The 17,935-nt window shown below is 39.8% G+C and overlaps 3 protein-coding genes across 13 annotated transcripts; 1 reads left to right on the forward strand and 2 right to left on the reverse strand.

Annotated features, from left to right (window-relative positions):
- Positions 1-73: 73 nt before the first annotated feature.
- Positions 74-4,894, reverse strand: bisc (TM2 domain-containing protein 1 biscotti). The gene is made up of 4 exons (XM_022814238.2): positions 3,629-4,894; positions 3,050-3,157; positions 2,433-2,615; positions 74-1,530 (listed from the first exon to the last, which is right to left on the reverse strand). Exons 1-4 carry the CDS (start codon positions 4,571-4,573, stop codon positions 1,420-1,422), a joined length of 1,347 nt encoding a protein of 448 aa, XP_022669973.1. The 5' UTR covers positions 4,574-4,894; the 3' UTR covers positions 74-1,419.
- LOC111253954 (uncharacterized) lies at positions 3,714-11,035 on the forward strand. 6 transcript variants are annotated; one of them, XM_086976255.1, is made up of 8 exons: positions 3,714-3,854; positions 5,648-5,904; positions 6,915-6,975; positions 7,385-7,522; positions 7,655-7,875; positions 8,498-8,804; positions 9,056-9,399; positions 9,647-11,035. In XM_086976255.1, exons 4-8 carry the CDS (start codon positions 7,405-7,407, stop codon positions 9,920-9,922), a joined length of 1,266 nt encoding a protein of 421 aa, XP_086832381.1. In that variant the 5' UTR covers positions 3,714-3,854; positions 5,648-5,904; positions 6,915-6,975; positions 7,385-7,404; the 3' UTR covers positions 9,923-11,035. The 6 variants fall into 6 exon arrangements, with proteins under 6 accessions (XP_086832381.1, XP_086832380.1, XP_086832379.1 ...); XM_086976254.1 differs by having other exon boundaries at positions 3,716-3,854; positions 5,645-5,904; XM_086976253.1 differs by lacking the exon at positions 3,714-3,854 and adding an exon at positions 4,941-5,149 and having other exon boundaries at positions 5,645-5,904.
- A 615-nt stretch (positions 11,036-11,650) lies between these two features.
- unc-119 (unc-119 lipid binding chaperone) lies at positions 11,651-17,688 on the reverse strand. Of its 6 annotated transcripts, none has more exons than XM_086976261.1 (5): positions 17,417-17,688; positions 16,236-16,486; positions 14,772-14,885; positions 14,007-14,148; positions 11,651-13,567 (listed from the first exon to the last, which is right to left on the reverse strand). In XM_086976261.1, the coding sequence occupies exons 2-5, from the start codon at positions 16,414-16,416 to the stop codon at positions 13,279-13,281; spliced, it is 726 nt and encodes a 241-aa protein (XP_086832387.1). In that variant the 5' UTR covers positions 16,417-16,486; positions 17,417-17,688; the 3' UTR covers positions 11,651-13,278. The 6 variants fall into 6 exon arrangements, with proteins under 6 accessions (XP_086832387.1, XP_086832384.1, XP_086832383.1 ...); XM_086976258.1 differs by having other exon boundaries at positions 17,108-17,688; XM_086976257.1 differs by having other exon boundaries at positions 16,742-17,688.
- Between the last annotated feature and the right edge of the window lie 247 nt (positions 17,689-17,935).

A 17,935-nucleotide genomic window follows, 5' to 3' on the forward strand; every position in this document is an offset into this window, starting at 1 on the left:
ACCGATTACAGAACATGTTAAAAAACTAAATCGAGTTTCTTGTACCTACCGTAATACTAAACACAGCCAAGCATTCTGATTCCTTTTTTATTATTATTATTATTATTAAAATGCCTCTTTTAATCGCTTAATGTTGTTGCCACAAACTATATGTACAATCGCTGAATTTGTATCCTTTGTTATATACATATGTATACAAAACAACCATCTGCCTCTGTCGCTGACGTTGCACGCCTGCCCCTTCTCTATACTCTGAAAGTTTAGTCGCTCCCTTAACTAAGAGTATTATCAGCCTATCATATCAGTTCAAACTATACCAATCCAATTGCCTAAAGTGTAATTGATATTACTAAAACAACAAGCAGCTACTGCAGTGGTCAATTTAATACAAAAGAGTATATGAAAAACGAAATTTCTATATGAGGTCAAATTTGCCCAAAAAATAACTTCATCGTTACTCATGAATTCGGAGCCAACTTTGCTTATTCATGGTGGGTTCCGGACAAAGATAGAATAATGACGTTTTAAACGGTTAGATTTATTCACATCCATTATTATTAAATGGTGCATTTATTATTCTTTTCGCATCATAGTTGAAGGCAACTGATTTTATAAGAGCAAAACTGTTTTTACTACCTACACTGATATGATGTGCTGGTTGAATTAAACTTACAGAATCCTATCTTTGGCTAAAAATTAGATCAGAACTAATGAACATTCGTATATTAACAATCGCTGAACGTTTTGTTGCGACTTCATGCATCACATGTTGTATGGTGGCCTGGCTACTGTCAGTGCTCGTAGATAAATCTTCAGGTATAACAAATACCAACGGCTATTAGAGTGATATTCTTTGCTGTATATTTTGGTTGACAAGCCATATCTAAACTCATTACAACAAGAGATTGATTGATAATAGCTCGCCTTATCATCCGTTCCAACAAGCAGGTAACTATTAGTCATTAATAGATATAAAGATCTACTGCCAAGGGAACGACACAAATTAATGCTCGACTGAACAGGTACGGCTGTATTTAGTGGTTAAGCGCCGACGCTAGTGAAGAACCGGCTGTTCGTACCCATGGTACTATAAAATATTGGCAAATTCTCTTTATACGGTTGTATAATTTTATTTCAATAGTGAACTACTGCAACCATGTTTACGATACGCACCTAGGATACCAAGTATCGCGCAAGACAACAACGGTTACTGGTTCTTACGACCAGAAGCACCTACCAATTCTTATTATTAATTCGCTGCTGTTAGTATGTTTAACCATCTCGAATGTTTCGGGATCCACGCGAGATAAATTTATTTGAGGCCATTTCTATTAGGTCGTAACAAAGCCGGCTTTTGTAGTCTATAGGGTAGTCCATGTCAGTCAAGTATGACTAATTCTCCTGTCGTTACGCTTGAAGTTACCAATCGTCCTGAGGTAGAATTTGTGTTTCATTGTTAAGTGAGAGTCGAGTCAGCCTTGGTCCAAAATACGATACCACGTATTGTGAGCCGTCGGCTGGACGAACAACCTGAAAAGGACATGTCATTAAAACATGCGTGTTAGTTTTATACTTTATTTAACCATATAAAAAAACAACCCTTTACCTGTTGAAAATCAAAACACGCTGGAGTAGTAGCTCTCAAAGTACGCTTCCTGTCCCGGCAAAGCTTAAACGAATGGCACAGCATATTTACGCAGAAAATTAAAACCTCTCAAGACTGATGCATTCGCTGAAGGAATATTGTCCGTAGCATGATGAGAACTATTACTTCACCAGTCCAAATTAAATGGCATCCGGGCGATGTCGCTGATTGGGCAATAGTTAGGCATTGTCTAAATACTCTAAATCTCTATTTGTGTAAACTGATCTATCCATAAGACATTTCATTCAAACATATTTGGCAACTTGCAAAACGAGAGGTCTCCCGTCCGAGGCCTGGTCTAGGCTTAGATATCTTATTAAACACACTGGGGCTTAGCATTGGTTCCAGCGTCATAAGCACCTTTCGGAAGCCTACCACAGGTACGCCTAATCTGCCTATTTTTATTCTAATCATTACTATTATTATAGGCATTTTCTGCTAAGATGTTATTCTTCCAAGACCATGGTCAAAATAAAGCACACAAAGACTGTTTGAATACGTGTTACAAACATATGACATCACCTATGAATACTGCGTCCACAAGCCAAAATATACAAAATTATTTCACATATAAGACAAAAAAATTAAGGATAATCAAGATTTTGAGGAATTACTGAGTCTTTCCAGTGTTTCGAGTTTTGAGTCTAGTACTGCCGTTACATTACTTTATCCTCTGACACATATAATATAACACAAATAATTGTATATTTTGAAAAGTTTGTATATTGTATATATGTGTTTTTACATATAAGCAAATCTATGTGGTTTTACTAACAAATCTTCTCACCTGCATAGCAATAAGGACGATGTCGATGAGTTGCCAAAGGAATATACCACCAAGTGTGCAAAACTTTGCCAAGGCGAGGCCGGGGTAGCCGAGGTAGAGGCGGTCTAATCCGAGCCAGCCTAAAAACACCGAGAGAAGTAGAGAGAATTCGAAAGAATACCCATTTGTCCATTCACACGGCACCTGAAATGGCCAAGATATCAAGCCGACCAGGCACCAAAAATCAACAGAGATCAGCTACAATGTTCACTGAGTATACGAGATAAACTGCATTTCAAGGAAGGGAAAATTTGCAATGAACTAAGATAACACTTTAATTATGGAGAAAATTCGCTAAATCGAAGAATAGCACATCCGAGTAGTATATAAAAAGAACCCATTTTTTGAGGACAATTAACTAAGAATAAAAATCGAAGAGCATACAAAAAAAATGTGTAAAACTATTAATTTTGTCACTTCCAAGGTGCCTTGTCCGGCGGCAAAAAGATCGTAAAAGAACGTCGATTGTATGTTTGCACATCACTTTGAAGATGCACACTTTCTTGACATAAGCTAAATTAGACGAATGATTTGTGTATATAAAGCAGTCTTAAGCAGCGAAATGATTCAGTCCATACCTCACTGATGAAATGTGTATCGTTAATTCCCGTTCCACCCAGGCAGAAGATTTCTGGTGCTAATGTACAGACGACTGGAGCAGAATTGTTCGAATAACAACCCGAAACCTGATCACCAGCCAAAGGCAAAATAACATAATACATATATATATATATTTATATATATATTGTAATTTTTTAATTTGTAAACAAAAGGTGTATCGTATACATGTAATAAGGTACAGCACCCAATGAAGGCATGCTATCCAAATAGAAGATGCTTATCTGTATGCCATTCTACTGTACTAACATGTATTATAATCTGCCATTATTACATACGGCCATAACAACAACCGCGAAACTATTAACTGAACTGTAAAAGCTTCTTGAAAGCTTCTTTTTCAATTATACAAACGTAGGCCGGCATATTCGAACATGTTGGCTGCTATAAAAACGGAACAGCCATAAAGCCCGCACACTCTTGTATCAGTTATAATAGGCGACTTATCATTATTATCGCTAAACTCTTTTGATCTGCCTTTAGCGTATTGTTGGGTGTTGTATAAGACGTTAGAGGTCAGCTTGTCTGTCTGTCTGTACCTGTTGTGTAATCACATCGATTTCGGGTTCCGGGCATCTATATTGACCAATGAGCAATTTCCCGCAATGGACATAATGGCCGCAATAAGCGGGACCTGCCAGAAACACCAATAGAAACAATACACTGATTACAACGACGTTAAGTGACGTGAAGCGACAAATGGATCCGTGTTGCCGACTTCTGGATGCGTGTTGGCAAGGATGCTTTGATGCTGATGAACTGCAGGTAGAGACCAGCGACGCTTGATCCGGCGATGGTCGGACAATTGTCAAGACAGCTGACAAAGTAGTATATCTATTCAGTTCGCCTTTGTAATCGTTAACACGATCGATATGAACAAGATTCTTATCCTCGTTAGTTTGAAACCTCTTGTGACAGTACCGGTGTTCACTAAAGCCTCCTCCAGTTATTCTTGAGATCGTCTTCTTAATTACAGCTAATGACCGCGTCGAGATCCAGTCGGTCTTCTTTGGCAAAACGCCGACTAAGGACGACACTTCCGTTATGGTAGGCAAAAGACGATCTTTAACCGCTTGCGTGTGGCCTGAAGAGACTATTGATTTTTGCCTAAAGTCACTTATACCTGAGTGTGAGGAATGATCGGTGAACCGTTGGAAGCCCTGTACATCCTCTTTCGTAGCATCAGCATCGCGAATGCCATGTGATGTTGGCACCACGTCGAGGCTATGATTATTATTATTATTGTTGTTGTTGACTAGTACAATGCGATCTGCTGTTGGACAACACCACGTTGAGTAACTGCTGCTGCAGTTATAACTGGACCTATTAGTAACAGTATCACTGGCACCAGCTTCTCGTCCCATCCATTCGTCGCCTTTAAGCCTGTATCTGCTTCTGCCGAAGAAAGGTGATACTTGTAGCGGTGGTAGGATGTCCTCATGAGGCTCCGGCAGCCTGTGGGGCCCGCGCGTTCGCCACAACATGGGCACCTCCGCTTTGATCACATAGCCTAGTGCCGTTGATTACCCAACTTCGTTACCCCCAGCTTTCCTCTTACACTTCACCAAATGCAACAGAGAAAAACTGGTTGAGCACAACGATGGCCGCTGAACCTGAGCCGACGTCAGCGGCCTACCGTTAGTCAAAAGTACTTCTAGCTGCCTTTGTGTCTTCAATACGCTGACAATAGCACCACCGCGGCACGATTTTACTACTCCACTTCACGCTTTGTTCATTGACAGCCGCCCAGCACCTACCCAATATATCATCTATCGCAAACACCCGCACACACTGCTATGAGACTAACTAGTTTACTGGCTAAAGGACTTGCTGCATGACGTCGTCTGCTGTGTAGTTTGTAATCAAACAAAAAGTTCCAACTACAAAAATAACTTACACATGCGTCTGCTTTAAAAAAAAGCGGCGCGATGATTAAATTATTTACAATTGTTCCATGGAATCACTTTGCTGATGATTCCCAAGTGCGGTCTCCGATCCTAAAACAGGATCAAGCTTTTCTGATGCTGATTTCGTGCTTAATGAATCGTGAGCTTACAATCGTACGCTGAAAATTCATCGTATAGTTTAATTTCATGATTCCTTCATGTTTATGCAATCTGCAGTGGTATCTCTAGTTATTCCAGGAGTTTCAGGGCAGTTTCGAACTGTTCTGATTCACAAAGTATATTCTCTTACGGAACGAATAGCGACAGGCCTTCGTCTCATAGAGTGCTAATGAACATCTTTACGGCCCTATATAACATCTTTTTGGTTCAGTCACGCAACTGCAGTGTTAAAGTTGCTTTTATAGTCATAAAAATAGAACTTAATACATTGCATAAAACATTTTACATTCGAATTACTGTTGTATTATCATTATTATTACGATGACAATTTAGTGTTAGTGACTGAAGAATCATATTAATCAGTTCCATAAGTATGCGAATATTTGTGACGATGATAGTTTTGGTCTTGAGAGAAAACGTCATTTATTCGAACAGTGGTATGTTATACGTTCAACTTATAGCCGTTTGTAATGTGTCCCTCGGTTTCAGCAGGTGTATGTGGTAAAATAGCAAGTTGGTTTCTCGATTCAAGTATGCCTCCGAAGGGCGCATACTAGACCTTGGTTTCATTTCATCAGGAGTATACAACGTCAATTACCTCATTCAAGGTCCAGCACTGAAAATGAGGACGTAGCTATAAAAACCACTGTGTTCTCAGTAATGTGAATTTGTAGATCCCGAAACGGAGAGACTCGAACACCGGTTACATAATAAATAGCACCCTTTGCTTCTTTTCGGTTTCACAAAAGGTGTATTTATACCACTTTTTCATTCAGGGACCATGTTCGTTCCATCTTTGCTTAAAATTTAGGGAATTTATGTATATGAATTTGTGTCAATTATGATACCTGAGCAACACAAAATGAATTGTATTCGAAAACATTAGTAATTCTTTTACTAAACTCTAAATATGGAGACATGTACAGTGTTCAGTTACAAATTGTACTTATTATGCATTTTAAATGGTTCTTACTACATTGCTAGCAAGACCTTTAGTGATTCTAATAATGCTGAGACATGTCAATTCTTGCAGCACGTAAGGCAGTATAAAATACGAGTTTAACATTTTTAAACAAACAGGTAAAGGGTACAACAATTAGCAAAAGCTTTTTTTTTTTTTTATTATCACACAGTACGCTTCGCAGCAGCATAGACTCACGTTAACAGGTTGCTATAACCTAAGCGAATGTTGTACTACTTTTGAAAATTTTGAGGACAAAACTGTTTATTCCTGACACGTTTTGCACCCAGTACACAAACGCTGTTGTGCAATACAAAGTTTAAAGCTGACCGGAGTACGGAATGTATGTAATATGTGTGAACCCGGCAATAAACCCGTTAGTTTCTGTCCGCAGGGGCAAGCCTCCTGATATAATTTTTACGCAGTTCGCAACATTGGAGGCTACCTTACCGTACTTCAAAAAGAAAATTGTAATTCAATACCGTTATGAAGCAGAAATCAACTAGCGTTCCTGTCAATCTATTCCAGCCCGTGTACACTACACTCATTCGGGGCTTAGCCATCGTAGTCTTTATGAAATCGGTATCATATTTTTTTGATTTGTGTCAATGAAGCTTCTATTCAAAATCACGAATTAGCGGTCAAATTCGTCTGTCTAGTGTCCAAAACAGTGTCGTAACTACTGGCGATCCCGGTGTGAGGCGCGGCGCCGCGAAGAACACCTGCGCAAGTTTGTTTCTAAAACTAGTGAAATATATGTAAGGCGGTTTTTTTTTTTATTTCGGACTATTCAAGCAGAAGGGCGTCAAAAAAAAACTACCACCATTCTCAAAGCATTGAAGGAATAGCTGCAAACTTTGTAAGTACGCGTATTTTATTACTTTGTAGTTTCATAAATAGACAGCCGCTTCGTTGTGTCTATGCAGAGCGATCTTATTATCACTAAATTGTTGACCTGTATAGTGATGATAATGTAACAACAACGATATTGTACGCGTGGATTAAATTCTATGCTATCGCTTTCGCAAAGGCATAGGGTTTGAAAATTGGAAGAAAGTCTGCAGTATATAAAAAGTAGATCAGTTTATTAGCTAAAAAATGCGTACGAAAACAGCTCCTTGTATTCTGGAAGGTCATCACGAAGCATTCTGCTCTCAGCACTATAACCGACTCATGACATAGCAGCTATTTATTGTACATTGCGTCAATAATATTTGTGTAATTATATTAAATTTGGTCTTTTAACAATGGTGATCCAAATGTTTCAGACAAACGTGCTTTCCGTACAATGGACGAAACTGTGTTTTTAGCTTCATTAGCTGCTGCCCCCGTGATATTTCCCTATGCGTATGTGTTCGGAGGATCCTACAGCTTTATAGTCAGCGTATTTGCATGTCTGTTCACTTGTAAGTTAAATTTTTTTTCTTTGTAAGACTTGCGAATTTGTAATCTTAAACAGTTGGAAAATGATTCAATGAGTTGTTGATTACAATTAAATAATAACAATAATAGATCTTTCAAATTTGATATTATTCCAGTGCCATGCTGTGCCTTCATGAGTGTCTCGCTGAAAGGAAAAGGCATTTCTCGTATAGCACGATATAGCCTATTAGTCCCGCTCTGTATTCCCCTGGCGTATATTCTATGCCCCACGAATGAAGAGTCCTTCGGTTGGAACTTCCCTTTTCTATTCGTCATCATTTTTTCGACACTTCTTGGAGTTCGTAGTGTCTTATCAGTCTCAAGTGCACCGCTTAAGGTACTGCAATAGCAACTATGTTATGCTTTTATGCTGAAACAATGATTGCTAGAAACACAGTAATAGAATAGTATGCCTGACCTCCTCATTGCACAAATAAATGGAAGATTAGGTATGAATTTAGGTAGACCTTACACCTGTCACCGCGCCTGGTGGGTCCATAAAAACATGAGTCTACAAAAAACAATTTACGGAAATTTATTTTGTATATGCTGCAATTACTGAACGAGATCTCATGCTTTCTCAGTTTTTTTGGAAATAGTAGAAATGGAAATAGAATAATAGAAATGAAATAGTTTATTTTGCTTCGTTAGTTGACGTCAATGCTAAAATAATTTAGAACTTTGTCGAGCTAATTGGTGCGACTTAAAAACTTAATATAATTTTAGCTGGAATTTGAAACAGTATCCCATTATTCATTTTTACGTACTTAAGTAATATTTTTCTTCACTTTTGTTTCTTATACAAGCTTTTGGAGTGTTGGATGCTTAAAGACTATTTCTATTTTGTACCTAGCAAGTTCATCTAAATGAAATCCACAAGTTGAATTTTAAGGAAAAGTCCTTCAAGTCACACGAGAGGACATGAATGATGACTTTACAACATCTGCTATCAACTCTAGGTACCAGCGGTGTGCGTGTCCACGCGTCGACGTGTGGCCCATACGGTGTCTTCCCAACTTCTTGTGTTACTGTCTCCATCAGTTTTGGTGGCAAGAGCTTCCTCGCTATTGATGTTACTTTTTGCCTCAGCTATCCTTACCCTGCCCCTGTCAACGAATATGTCTTCGTTGAGCGTATTGGGCCTTGCCAAAGACTTGTCCAGTGTCGCCATACTTATGAGCGTTTTCTATGATACATGCCTAGCTACAACAAGGCTGTTCAGCACACTGCCCCCACTTCGACTTAATGGGAAGAACATCTGCCAAGGTATGGCAAGAAAAATAGTAGGAATCAAAATCCAGTAAAATGGACCGCAGTATGAGGAGATTCAGAAAACGATACCTTAATGTTCTTTGACCAGGTTCGAACCTTAGCTGTATAGTTATTATAATAAAGCTATATTTTATTGAGATAGGTTCAGCGAAAGACGGTCTCTAATTAGGGTCAAGATATCCTCCATAGGCGGTGTAGAATCATATTGCATTTATCTGGTTTTTGCTGATGCTGATACCTTTCAGGTCTAGCGTCAGGGCAACGGATAGCGTGGTGGGAAAGTACTTTGTTCGTCAATTCGGGACGAGCAAGCCGTGAATGGGTCTGGGCGATCAGTCCGATTGGTGGACGAGTGCTTAACTGGCGTGCTATGGTCGATCCTGCTTTGAACTGTCTGCGTGCTACAACTCACCAGCTTGAACAAGGCGATTCTGCTTCGGGAACACACAGACAGACTGGAGCCACAAGCAGAAGCCATGGACAACATGCTATGGGTTCCGGCCAGTTTGGAGGCGGTGACAACAATACTCAGTTTAGACTAAGCAGCTGGCGAAAACCGCAGACCGTACAACTTGGGGATCTCGAGCAGGTGATCTGAGATTTCGCAAGTCGACCTCATAACCGATTTATTTTTTTCTATTTGGGTAAATATTATATTTTGTGTACAGGATGTATATTAGAATTACTCTTATCTCTTGAGACAAGATTGATTGTGTAAAATTAGGTTGCAATCATTCATTAGTGCGCGCGTGAATTTAAGGTGTCTGCCGCGTTTACTCAATGGATATTCTTACGTATTGTTTGAATGTTACTGCTTGCGAATGTTAATGCTCCAGGTGTCGTGGAGCTTGGATACTGTTGGGACGCTTGTGTACTACGCTTACACTGAAAATAAGAACGGTGTCACTCAGGTGCACTTTCGAGAGATCATGGATACGCTGTTTGCGCTCGAAGCAACCGTTACGCAAGTTGGAGGTCCGCTAGCTCTTCACGATCGTATACATAACACACTGTACAAGATTTGTACGCGATATGCGTCGGCCGTCTACTGTCTTGATATGGATCAAAAATATGTGGATCGCTTCGTGAGCTATTCCGATTTTAGGGTATGAAGTATTCATTTTTATAAAGGATATCAAAGACGAGCATTATATTGAAAAACTACAAGGTCCACTAAACTCTGTCTACTCTTAACAACGGACAGAGTGTGCGACGATGTTGTACACTGGAATCTACGGGTTAGTTAAATGCCTCAGGTCGCATTGTACCGACTCATATTATTTACAGGCTGCCCACTTAACTGCGATATGACTTACTTGGCTATAATATGTCGCACTTATGACAAATTTGTAAGAGAAGATAAACTGCACGAGTGGTCAATATTGTTTGGATCAAGAGCGATGAACGAAGGACCACGGAAACATTTATAGTTGAAAAAATAATAAATAGGATAGATATGGCCAAATATATTGGCCTTGCTTTACTCTGTACGTGAAATCCCATTGATTGTACTTTTGTAGATCGAAAACAATTTCCTAAAGAGAAACTAAAGAGATAAGGAGAAAATATCGACCGATTGGAAGTGGTTTAGAATATCGATTCGGAGGTCTCGTACAGCCAAATAGTCGTTATTACTGTAAGACTGTTCACTTAGCTAGTACCCATTGATTTAGATAGCCATTGGGACCGATTTTTCTCTTAACTTCAGTTTATTAGTATTTGGTTCGTAACCATAATAAAATTTCAACAAAATCGGTCGAATGTCCCTATGTATCGGTCAACTTGTCACAGTAAATAGACTCGAATATGTTATTTGCTAACTAAAGAGATGAAAACTAGAAAACACCGTACATGGGAAACCTGCCAACTAATTTTTGATGACGTTACAATATTCCAATCAGTACTTTTCCGAGCTTTAATAAATTTTGAGCCCTTTTGAAAACAATAAGCATGATCGCTTCTTGATCTCCCTAAAAATTGTCGCTTTCTGTATCGCGAACTTGCATGATTCAGGGGCTATTTATTTCTGCTTCGTTGTGTTGCCTTTAGTCTTGTTATAAATGTTTGTCATGGAGAATGTTTTGGTATAATGCCTATACGAAAGTGTTGGACGAGAGTTTCAGTTCTGCAAGATGAGATGTTCTATGGCAGCAAATCTCCGTCGTAGTAAGCAGACATAACACAATTGTATATAGATAAATAAATAATTGAAATTGTCAACTGTACATGCCATGGACGCTTTCTTTTCCAGTCAGAAAATGTCGTAGATCGCATTACTAGTGTTAGACATTCATCGCCGTAGCAGCTGGACTTTTTAACGCACTGAATTTGCTGGTGATGTCCATAGTCGACTTAGACTAAAATAAACCAAAGCTTACTAATGAAGGGCTGCAAATACGACAATGTCAGGCACAACATTCAAAGCCTTTTTTCAAGGCCCGCGTTTCAGGGTACATCGCGTAGTAATGAAGGGTGCTGGAAAATCAACACCCCACAGACACGTCATGAATGTTATTTAGGGCACTTTTTGAGACTACATGTCCAGTAGATTACGGGTTATCCTTCTGCTCTCTAAACAGCTAGATTCTTTACATTTTGTGATAGTGACGAAATACTGCCATAACCTACTAAATACGATTTTGAAGTCGCCGTGCTGTACTGTAAGCGGACAAGGTAATTTATTTGGACAAGGTTTTTTTATTGGATTAGAGATTTTGTCGTTCACGTAAGAAAAAACTTGTTATCTATAGAGATAGAAAGAGCGCCCATATTTTTACTATTTTTTTACCTCATTATCGGCACGAGACTCTCACAGAAAATGTAAGCAAAACACGAAATGATTTATTATGTAAATCTTTAAGGAACACTTTATCATATTAACGTTTATTAACTTAGTGCTATTTTATTGTGTGTCACTTTTGCTTCTCTGACAGTTCACGATGTAGATTTTGTCGGCCTTCATTCATTCATTATCCACTATTGAGGGTAACGCATTTTCTACAAATAAATGCCACTTCGACATTCGTGCCATAGTATGAAATACTTCTTGCTCATTACTCCAGTTGTCCTGAAGCGCATCTTTCGTACTGAGGTGACTGCGGTTTGAGCTGTTGAAGTCTCCCTCCTAAAATCGCTCCTAATGAAAACGTTGTTCAGTTCTTGTTTACTTGGCCTGGAGCGAAATATTGAAATACCGTTTGCAAACTCTTATCTCTACGACCACATTAATTTGCCGTTAGGTCTTCAGTTGAAGAATGATCATAATGATTCCGAAGACTTATTACAATTATTACCTTATTCCTGTGATTTGTACGATTGTTTATTGCTTCTAGCTGAAACATCGTTTGGGTTACTCTATAGGCATTTTTATGATCACAACTACGAGCAGTGTATCAATATTTATCACCATTCAACTACTTCGACTCGAAGCATACAACCCAAAAATAATCTTCGAGTTGAATGTTATTTTTTTTAGTGATACAGCGTGTTCTAGGTGTGTATGACTCAGTGAATTGAGAATCTAGTGAAAAGAGTAGAAACATCCCTTTAGGGTTCAGGAAAACTGTTCAACGCAAATGAAGGAGGAAGCGTAGATTATCGACTATATTTGTTTGCACGAAGCACACGGCTATACGAGAGTTTTTCTGCTTTTTAAACTTCACTTAGACTTACTAGGCTACTTAGACTGGACAACAGGTCTGAGTAAAGTCAAGTAGAATTAAAATTTTTCTAATTAAGTGCGTCTGCTTATATTTCCTGGATACCTCGACAATAAATAACATAGTGCACAGCGTTTCCATTATTACATGTACTTTACTCGTGCCAGGGCACAACTGATTATTAGCTGTCAATAACTGTATTTGTTCAGTGTCTGCGAAAGTCCTAATCACAACCGATTATCGTGCTTCTTCTCGTAGTAGTATAATGGTATTAACACGCTCCGCGTCATTCACCATCGGACGAGGGCGATTTTCTCGAAATAGAGCTTGCTGGAAGTCAGTCACCGTCGTTCTCACACGATTATTGTCCAATGACAGTAATCGTTAATAGAAGTCCTTATCACTTGGTTTAGGTCTGCTTCAGCAACTACCTGGACACCCTCCTATTAAATCAATCAGTGCTGTTTTGTTGCAGCCTAATGATGAATCATGTATTGCCTTTGACGTTCGAGAGTATAAACCAAAGAAAAAAATTAACGTCTTATTGTTTGATACTGGCTAGTAGCGGTCTAAATTGCTGCCACTGCAAATAACTTTGTTAGGCCGTAAATATTTTATGGGCATGTGTAGGATTTTCTTTGAAATGCGATGCTTACGGCATCTGGAAACCAGAAGCGTAGTTATAAGATATTATGACTATGCTAAAAACTGGCGATGCTCGGAAAGCGGCTGGTACGGTAAAGCAGTTTCCTACCTAGTCTTCTCTTTCTGTTCTGTAGGCAGCTGGTAAGATATAGACGCTTGAGTTTCTAATGTCTTCCGCCGGTGTAAGCATAATCAGCTTTGTTATGCATCACCAGTTTATCTTCGACAAAGTAAAACGAGTCTGATCTTGTTTCATAGGGACAAGCTGTCATTTGTTGTCGCAACTGAGCGCTAAGTAGCGGAAGCTCATAAATGTGCTCGCAGGTGTTACGCGAATTAGGGATGCAGAATCCAAACTCAAAATCAAATGTCTTCAGCAGTTGATCGCGAAAGAAGTGACGCTCGATCATTCGGAACCGTGAGACAGGTCTGTCGCCTACAGTAAATTCGACTCTGAAAACAGATCAAATCGACACATTCACTTATATTTATTATATACTAATTGCTACGGATGAGAGCTGACTTGTGTGCAACTAAATTTGCCATCTTAATAGACTCTTCGATAAATCACAAAGAATAACCTTTGACTGCATGTTTCGCTATCCTGTGTTACTGACATGTTGCGTACGAGCATGAATGGAAATTCGAACAGTTTCAAGTACGCGAAATCCGCCGGTGATTACCACTGAATACAAAAGTGCTCCTGGAATATACTCGATTGGTTTTTAAAAGTTTATAGAAGATTGTAGTAGTTAGCAGTTAAAATTCGTAGTTCGTAAAATTCGCGTAGTTTTGTAAGAAAAATTAGAAACTTCTACATATATCAGAGAGACAGACAATTCGCAACTAGAGCGGTCGCAGGCCCCACCATGCGGAACGGACCTATACTTACGTAGCACCGATGGTTTTGAGTCTCAAAAACTGCGGAGTGAATTGATAGCGCACAAAACGCCCCGCGTTCGTGTCTGTAATCTCAGCAGGACCATCTTGGTCCTGGCCTTCCTGTTCAACATTGGTCACGAGATCTTCGCGTTCTATAGCACGAAATGCAAAACGCAACGATCAACTAATTAGATTTTAACCAGTAATCTCTAAAATAAACTCATAAACTTCAGGTGTCGTAATAGAGCGCTGTACCTCGATTATCGGCACGATACGACTGAGTATCTACTGAAGAGCTACACTAGCCTACGTTTCATTTGCATAGTCGCATTAGTTGACTGCCTCACTTGTCTAGATCTATTTTTTTTTAAACTAAGGAAGTGGTGTTACAAAAATAACTACTAATATTTGTATAGAAGACTTAAAACCCTAGCTTTTCTTCAGTATTACACAACAGTGCGCCTGATTGGTTCCACGGTTGTCATTATTATTGATATTATACACCATAACGACTACAAAACAATAGCTTTAACGAGACAGAACGTTTGCCAAATCGTTTAATATGGCTCAGTGATAGGAGAACAAAAGCGACGTGCATTTATTTTTGTACTTTGCAAAGTGCATGCATTGAAAAGTCCTCCTGTCAAATCTCTTTAAATGAGCGTGAATCAGCCACACAGTGGCTCAGGAGTTATAACACGTGTGTTACGGTCGTTATCTTAAAAAAAAACTCACAGCTTAGAAGGAGACGTTCGGATCCTGCATGTAAACTAACCTGGCAGTTGCGGTTTGGCGATCTCAAAAAGTACAACCCCACTCTCCATGTCCCGAATTGTGAAACGGGTGAAATCAATGTTGAACAGGTTCGCCTCAGGTTCGCACAGATACTCTGAAATGAATAGAACTAAAATTAAGGCAATTCTCAAATATTATAATACTAATCTGGGATACAATTCACGTGTGCAGTTATAAAAGATCAGGACGAGTGATTGTGAAGTATCCGTTACTGCCAGCTAATGGCAAAGCTTAGCTAGTATGCTTATTTTGGTGTCATGGCTGTCGACATGGTAGGAATTGCAGTTCAAACGAATTAGAAGTGATCCTTCACAATGACAAAGAGATTGAAAAGCATCAACTGTTACCGGAGTAATGGAATTGGCCATCGGATTACGTATGGCGGACGCATCGATATTTATAGGATAGGAATTTGCAAAATAAATAGTAGACTGATGGATGTTTCAACGAAAACAGGAGAACGGAAGACATGAGAACTAGTCCATATATGACCAGTCTGAAAGGGATCACGACCAATTCATGTCGGACCAGTTCGGAAGGGACCTACGAGGATAGGCCCAGGTCTCCGTTACAAACATGCCAGCAGCAATTCTAGAGAGCTGAGTAAAACTGTATGCTGGTTGATAGCGTGTTAATCCGGGAGCGGGAATTATGGAATAGGAATATTAGACGCTACGCGACTGCAATATGTATCGACTTTTTGTCGAAGGCCGGCAGATATCGCAATAACACGTCGTAGTTGTTTGTAGTCTGTAACTAAGGGTCCACTGGTAAAATTCGACCTCACTGGGCGTAGCGCACAGAGCGCTATTAAGAAATACTGTCACGGTAGTGGGATGTGCTTCAAGACGACGGAAGCACTTGTTGTGTAAGCCTGTTGCCACGGGCTCGTGAAAGACTCTCCTAACGGGTCAACTGTGCAAGCCTCTAGTCGACTTTGGGAACATAAGAATTCCGCACAACACGAGCCGGAAGGGATTTCGAGGAAATCTGGACAGCACTACGTTAAGTCGCTAAGCGGTAAAAGCTAGGTCGTTGCTTGGGTATGAGTGGCCAAATTGTAATGTTACATAGATCTATCTATAAATAAGTGCATACATGTAGACAGGTCGTCCTGTATTCAGATCTATGACGATACTGTTAGTAGCGACCAAGATGCTTGGTCGCAACCTACGCTAAGGCCTATGACCCTGTTTCAAATTCTACGTCCGGTAGGCATTTCGTTAGACGGCTGGCTTCCAGCACAGAACGAAATGTGTTCTAGGCAGGTTTGAGGCCAGACTACAACGCATCCCTGAGATCAGCAGGAAAATACGCTACTCATTAAACTATCACGAAAATTTAACCTAACCTAAACATCGTAACTCTAGTTCAGAGCCAATTTGACTCTGAACGCTTATTCGAGTCTATTTATTAGTGAGGATAATTCAAATATGTTGTATACCTCTAGTAAACCGGTTGAGCCTTAAAACGTCATCGGGCGTTATGGTATCTTTTGCGAGCAGTTCCTCTTCTGTGAGAGGGCGCAACGCGGACGAAATACCAGTATTTACAGCAACGATTGGTGATCCGCCTGAAGTTGAAGTGACGTCTCCAGCGGTACTTGACACACTGCTGCTTGACATTATCGTGTTGTTCGAACAAGCGCTCGCGTGGAGCGTGAAATTGGCCTAATATTCTGCTTCTGTTCGTATTCTGCGTTTCGTACAGATAAAAAATACTTGTGATTATAGTTTGTCCTATAGATTGTAACGATAGCTTAAAATCAAGCTTGGTTCTATCAAGTCAAGATTCAATAGGACCGCTCCGTACCAAATTAACCGAAGTTATTAAAATTATCACAGAAGTTAAGGTTTTTCTGTTGATGGCGATTTGTTGTACCCTTCGTCAGCTGCTGGGATTTAACACTGTTCAACATTACTAAATGTTGTAGCAATTGTTCTCCCTAACCTGACTGTCGTTACATTGAAGGTTCACTGCATATTGGTTTGTTCCGTTGTCCACCAGAAGTGAAAAGAACCGTTCATTTGTATAGCATAATTTTAAATGACCAAGATTTTCAACGTCCGTCGGAAAAACGTTTTACAATGATTTAGTGGTTGTAACCGGTCAATATAAATACAAATCGTTTTTTACTAGTTGGTGTTCTACTTTATATTATTTCGTGATATTCGCGCTAAAAATAAAACGAATAGAACAATAACTCCAATGCTTCACAGAGACTTCATAACTTTATAGCAATAGGGACACTGAGTTGATTTGGCAACTGGGCCTGGTCGACGTTATCGAAGTCACGATAAATTTATTATCAGTCACCTATAGCTTCACTAAAGCGTTCCAGCGCCAGTGCCGTAACTGATAACTAGTTGATATGGAACTACAGGAACATTATTTAGACTCATGAATCACATGACCTTTCTAAAAATTTGCTTCTTTTGTATTAGTAGCAAACGATCGGGGGTCTCTTGATTCGCTTTAATTTCAGCAGCAGTAATCGTAAAGAGTTTTCACACGATCATTCGCCTGCTTGACTGAATGGCTGGACATCCACACCTGACGCCGTGAGTTGGACACTTAGCGCTATGTCGTTGCACGGTCAGCACCCAGACGGAGTTGGACCCAAACCTTTTGGTAGGCTAACGGAGCGAGACAAATAGATGTATAGAGCTAAGCTGCTGCTACTGCTGCTGATGCTGCCGCGGCTGACCGAGCCGAAAGCTGCGAACCTCTCTCACCGTTAATATCATCACCATCACTGTCACCCCTCTGAACAACAACACTGTTTTCCGACCACTAAGCGACCTGACAATAAACTATCGGCCTCTCTCTCGCTCTCACTCAATGTTGCCTCTTCCTCCTTTCCGTTAGAACTCTCCACTTTACGCACTGCTCTTTTTTGCTCGTGCCTGGATACGACGGCAATGCATCAGAGAAAAACAGAAATCCTTCTCACAGTTTTCAAGTTCAGCCCATTTCTTAATTACGTCTATCTTTATGACTCAGTCACGTTCAACTTAACTAGCATTACAAATTTAGTCATACGATAGTGCTAACTAAGAGTTTAGCCGATAGAGGGCGCTAGTTTACTGCGCAGCAGTAGCTTAGACAGATGCAACGATGTGTACAAAGCCCGCTGCTTACGTC

This window comes from Varroa destructor, unplaced genomic scaffold, assembly GCF_002443255.2.
Source record: "Varroa destructor unplaced genomic scaffold, Vdes_3.0 BEIS01000007.1, whole genome shotgun sequence".
In the NCBI taxonomy this organism is placed as follows: domain Eukaryota; kingdom Metazoa; phylum Arthropoda; class Arachnida; order Mesostigmata; family Varroidae; genus Varroa; species Varroa destructor.

Excerpts from the sequence above, each read along its gene's own strand:
- bisc (XM_022814238.2), bottom strand. The coding sequence starts at position 4,573 with ATGTTGTGGCGAACGCGCGGGCCCCACAGGCTGCCGGAGCCTCATGAG. Across the intron at positions 3,158-3,628 it reads TCGATGTGATTACACAACAG|GTTTCGGGTTGTTATTCGAA; the intron begins GTACAGACAGAC and ends GCTGGTGATCAG. Across the intron at positions 2,616-3,049 it reads ATACACATTTCATCAGTGAG|GTGCCGTGTGAATGGACAAA; the intron begins GTATGGACTGAA and ends TGGCCATTTCAG.
- LOC111253954 (XM_086976255.1), top strand. The coding sequence starts at position 7,405 with ATGGACGAAACTGTGTTTTTAGCTTCATTAGCTGCTGCCCCCGTGATA. Across the intron at positions 7,523-7,654 it reads ATTTGCATGTCTGTTCACTT|TGCCATGCTGTGCCTTCATG; the intron begins GTAAGTTAAATT and ends ATATTATTCCAG. Across the intron at positions 7,876-8,497 it reads TCTCAAGTGCACCGCTTAAG|GTACCAGCGGTGTGCGTGTC; the intron begins GTACTGCAATAG and ends TATCAACTCTAG.
- unc-119 (XM_086976261.1), bottom strand. The coding sequence starts at position 16,416 with ATGTCAAGCAGCAGTGTGTCAAGTACCGCTGGAGACGTCACTTCAACT. Across the intron at positions 14,886-16,235 it reads GCTCAACCGGTTTACTAGAG|AGTATCTGTGCGAACCTGAG; the intron begins GTATACAACATA and ends TATTCATTTCAG. Across the intron at positions 13,568-14,006 it reads CTCAAAACCATCGGTGCTAC|AGTCGAATTTACTGTAGGCG; the intron begins GTAAGTATAGGT and ends ATCTGTTTTCAG.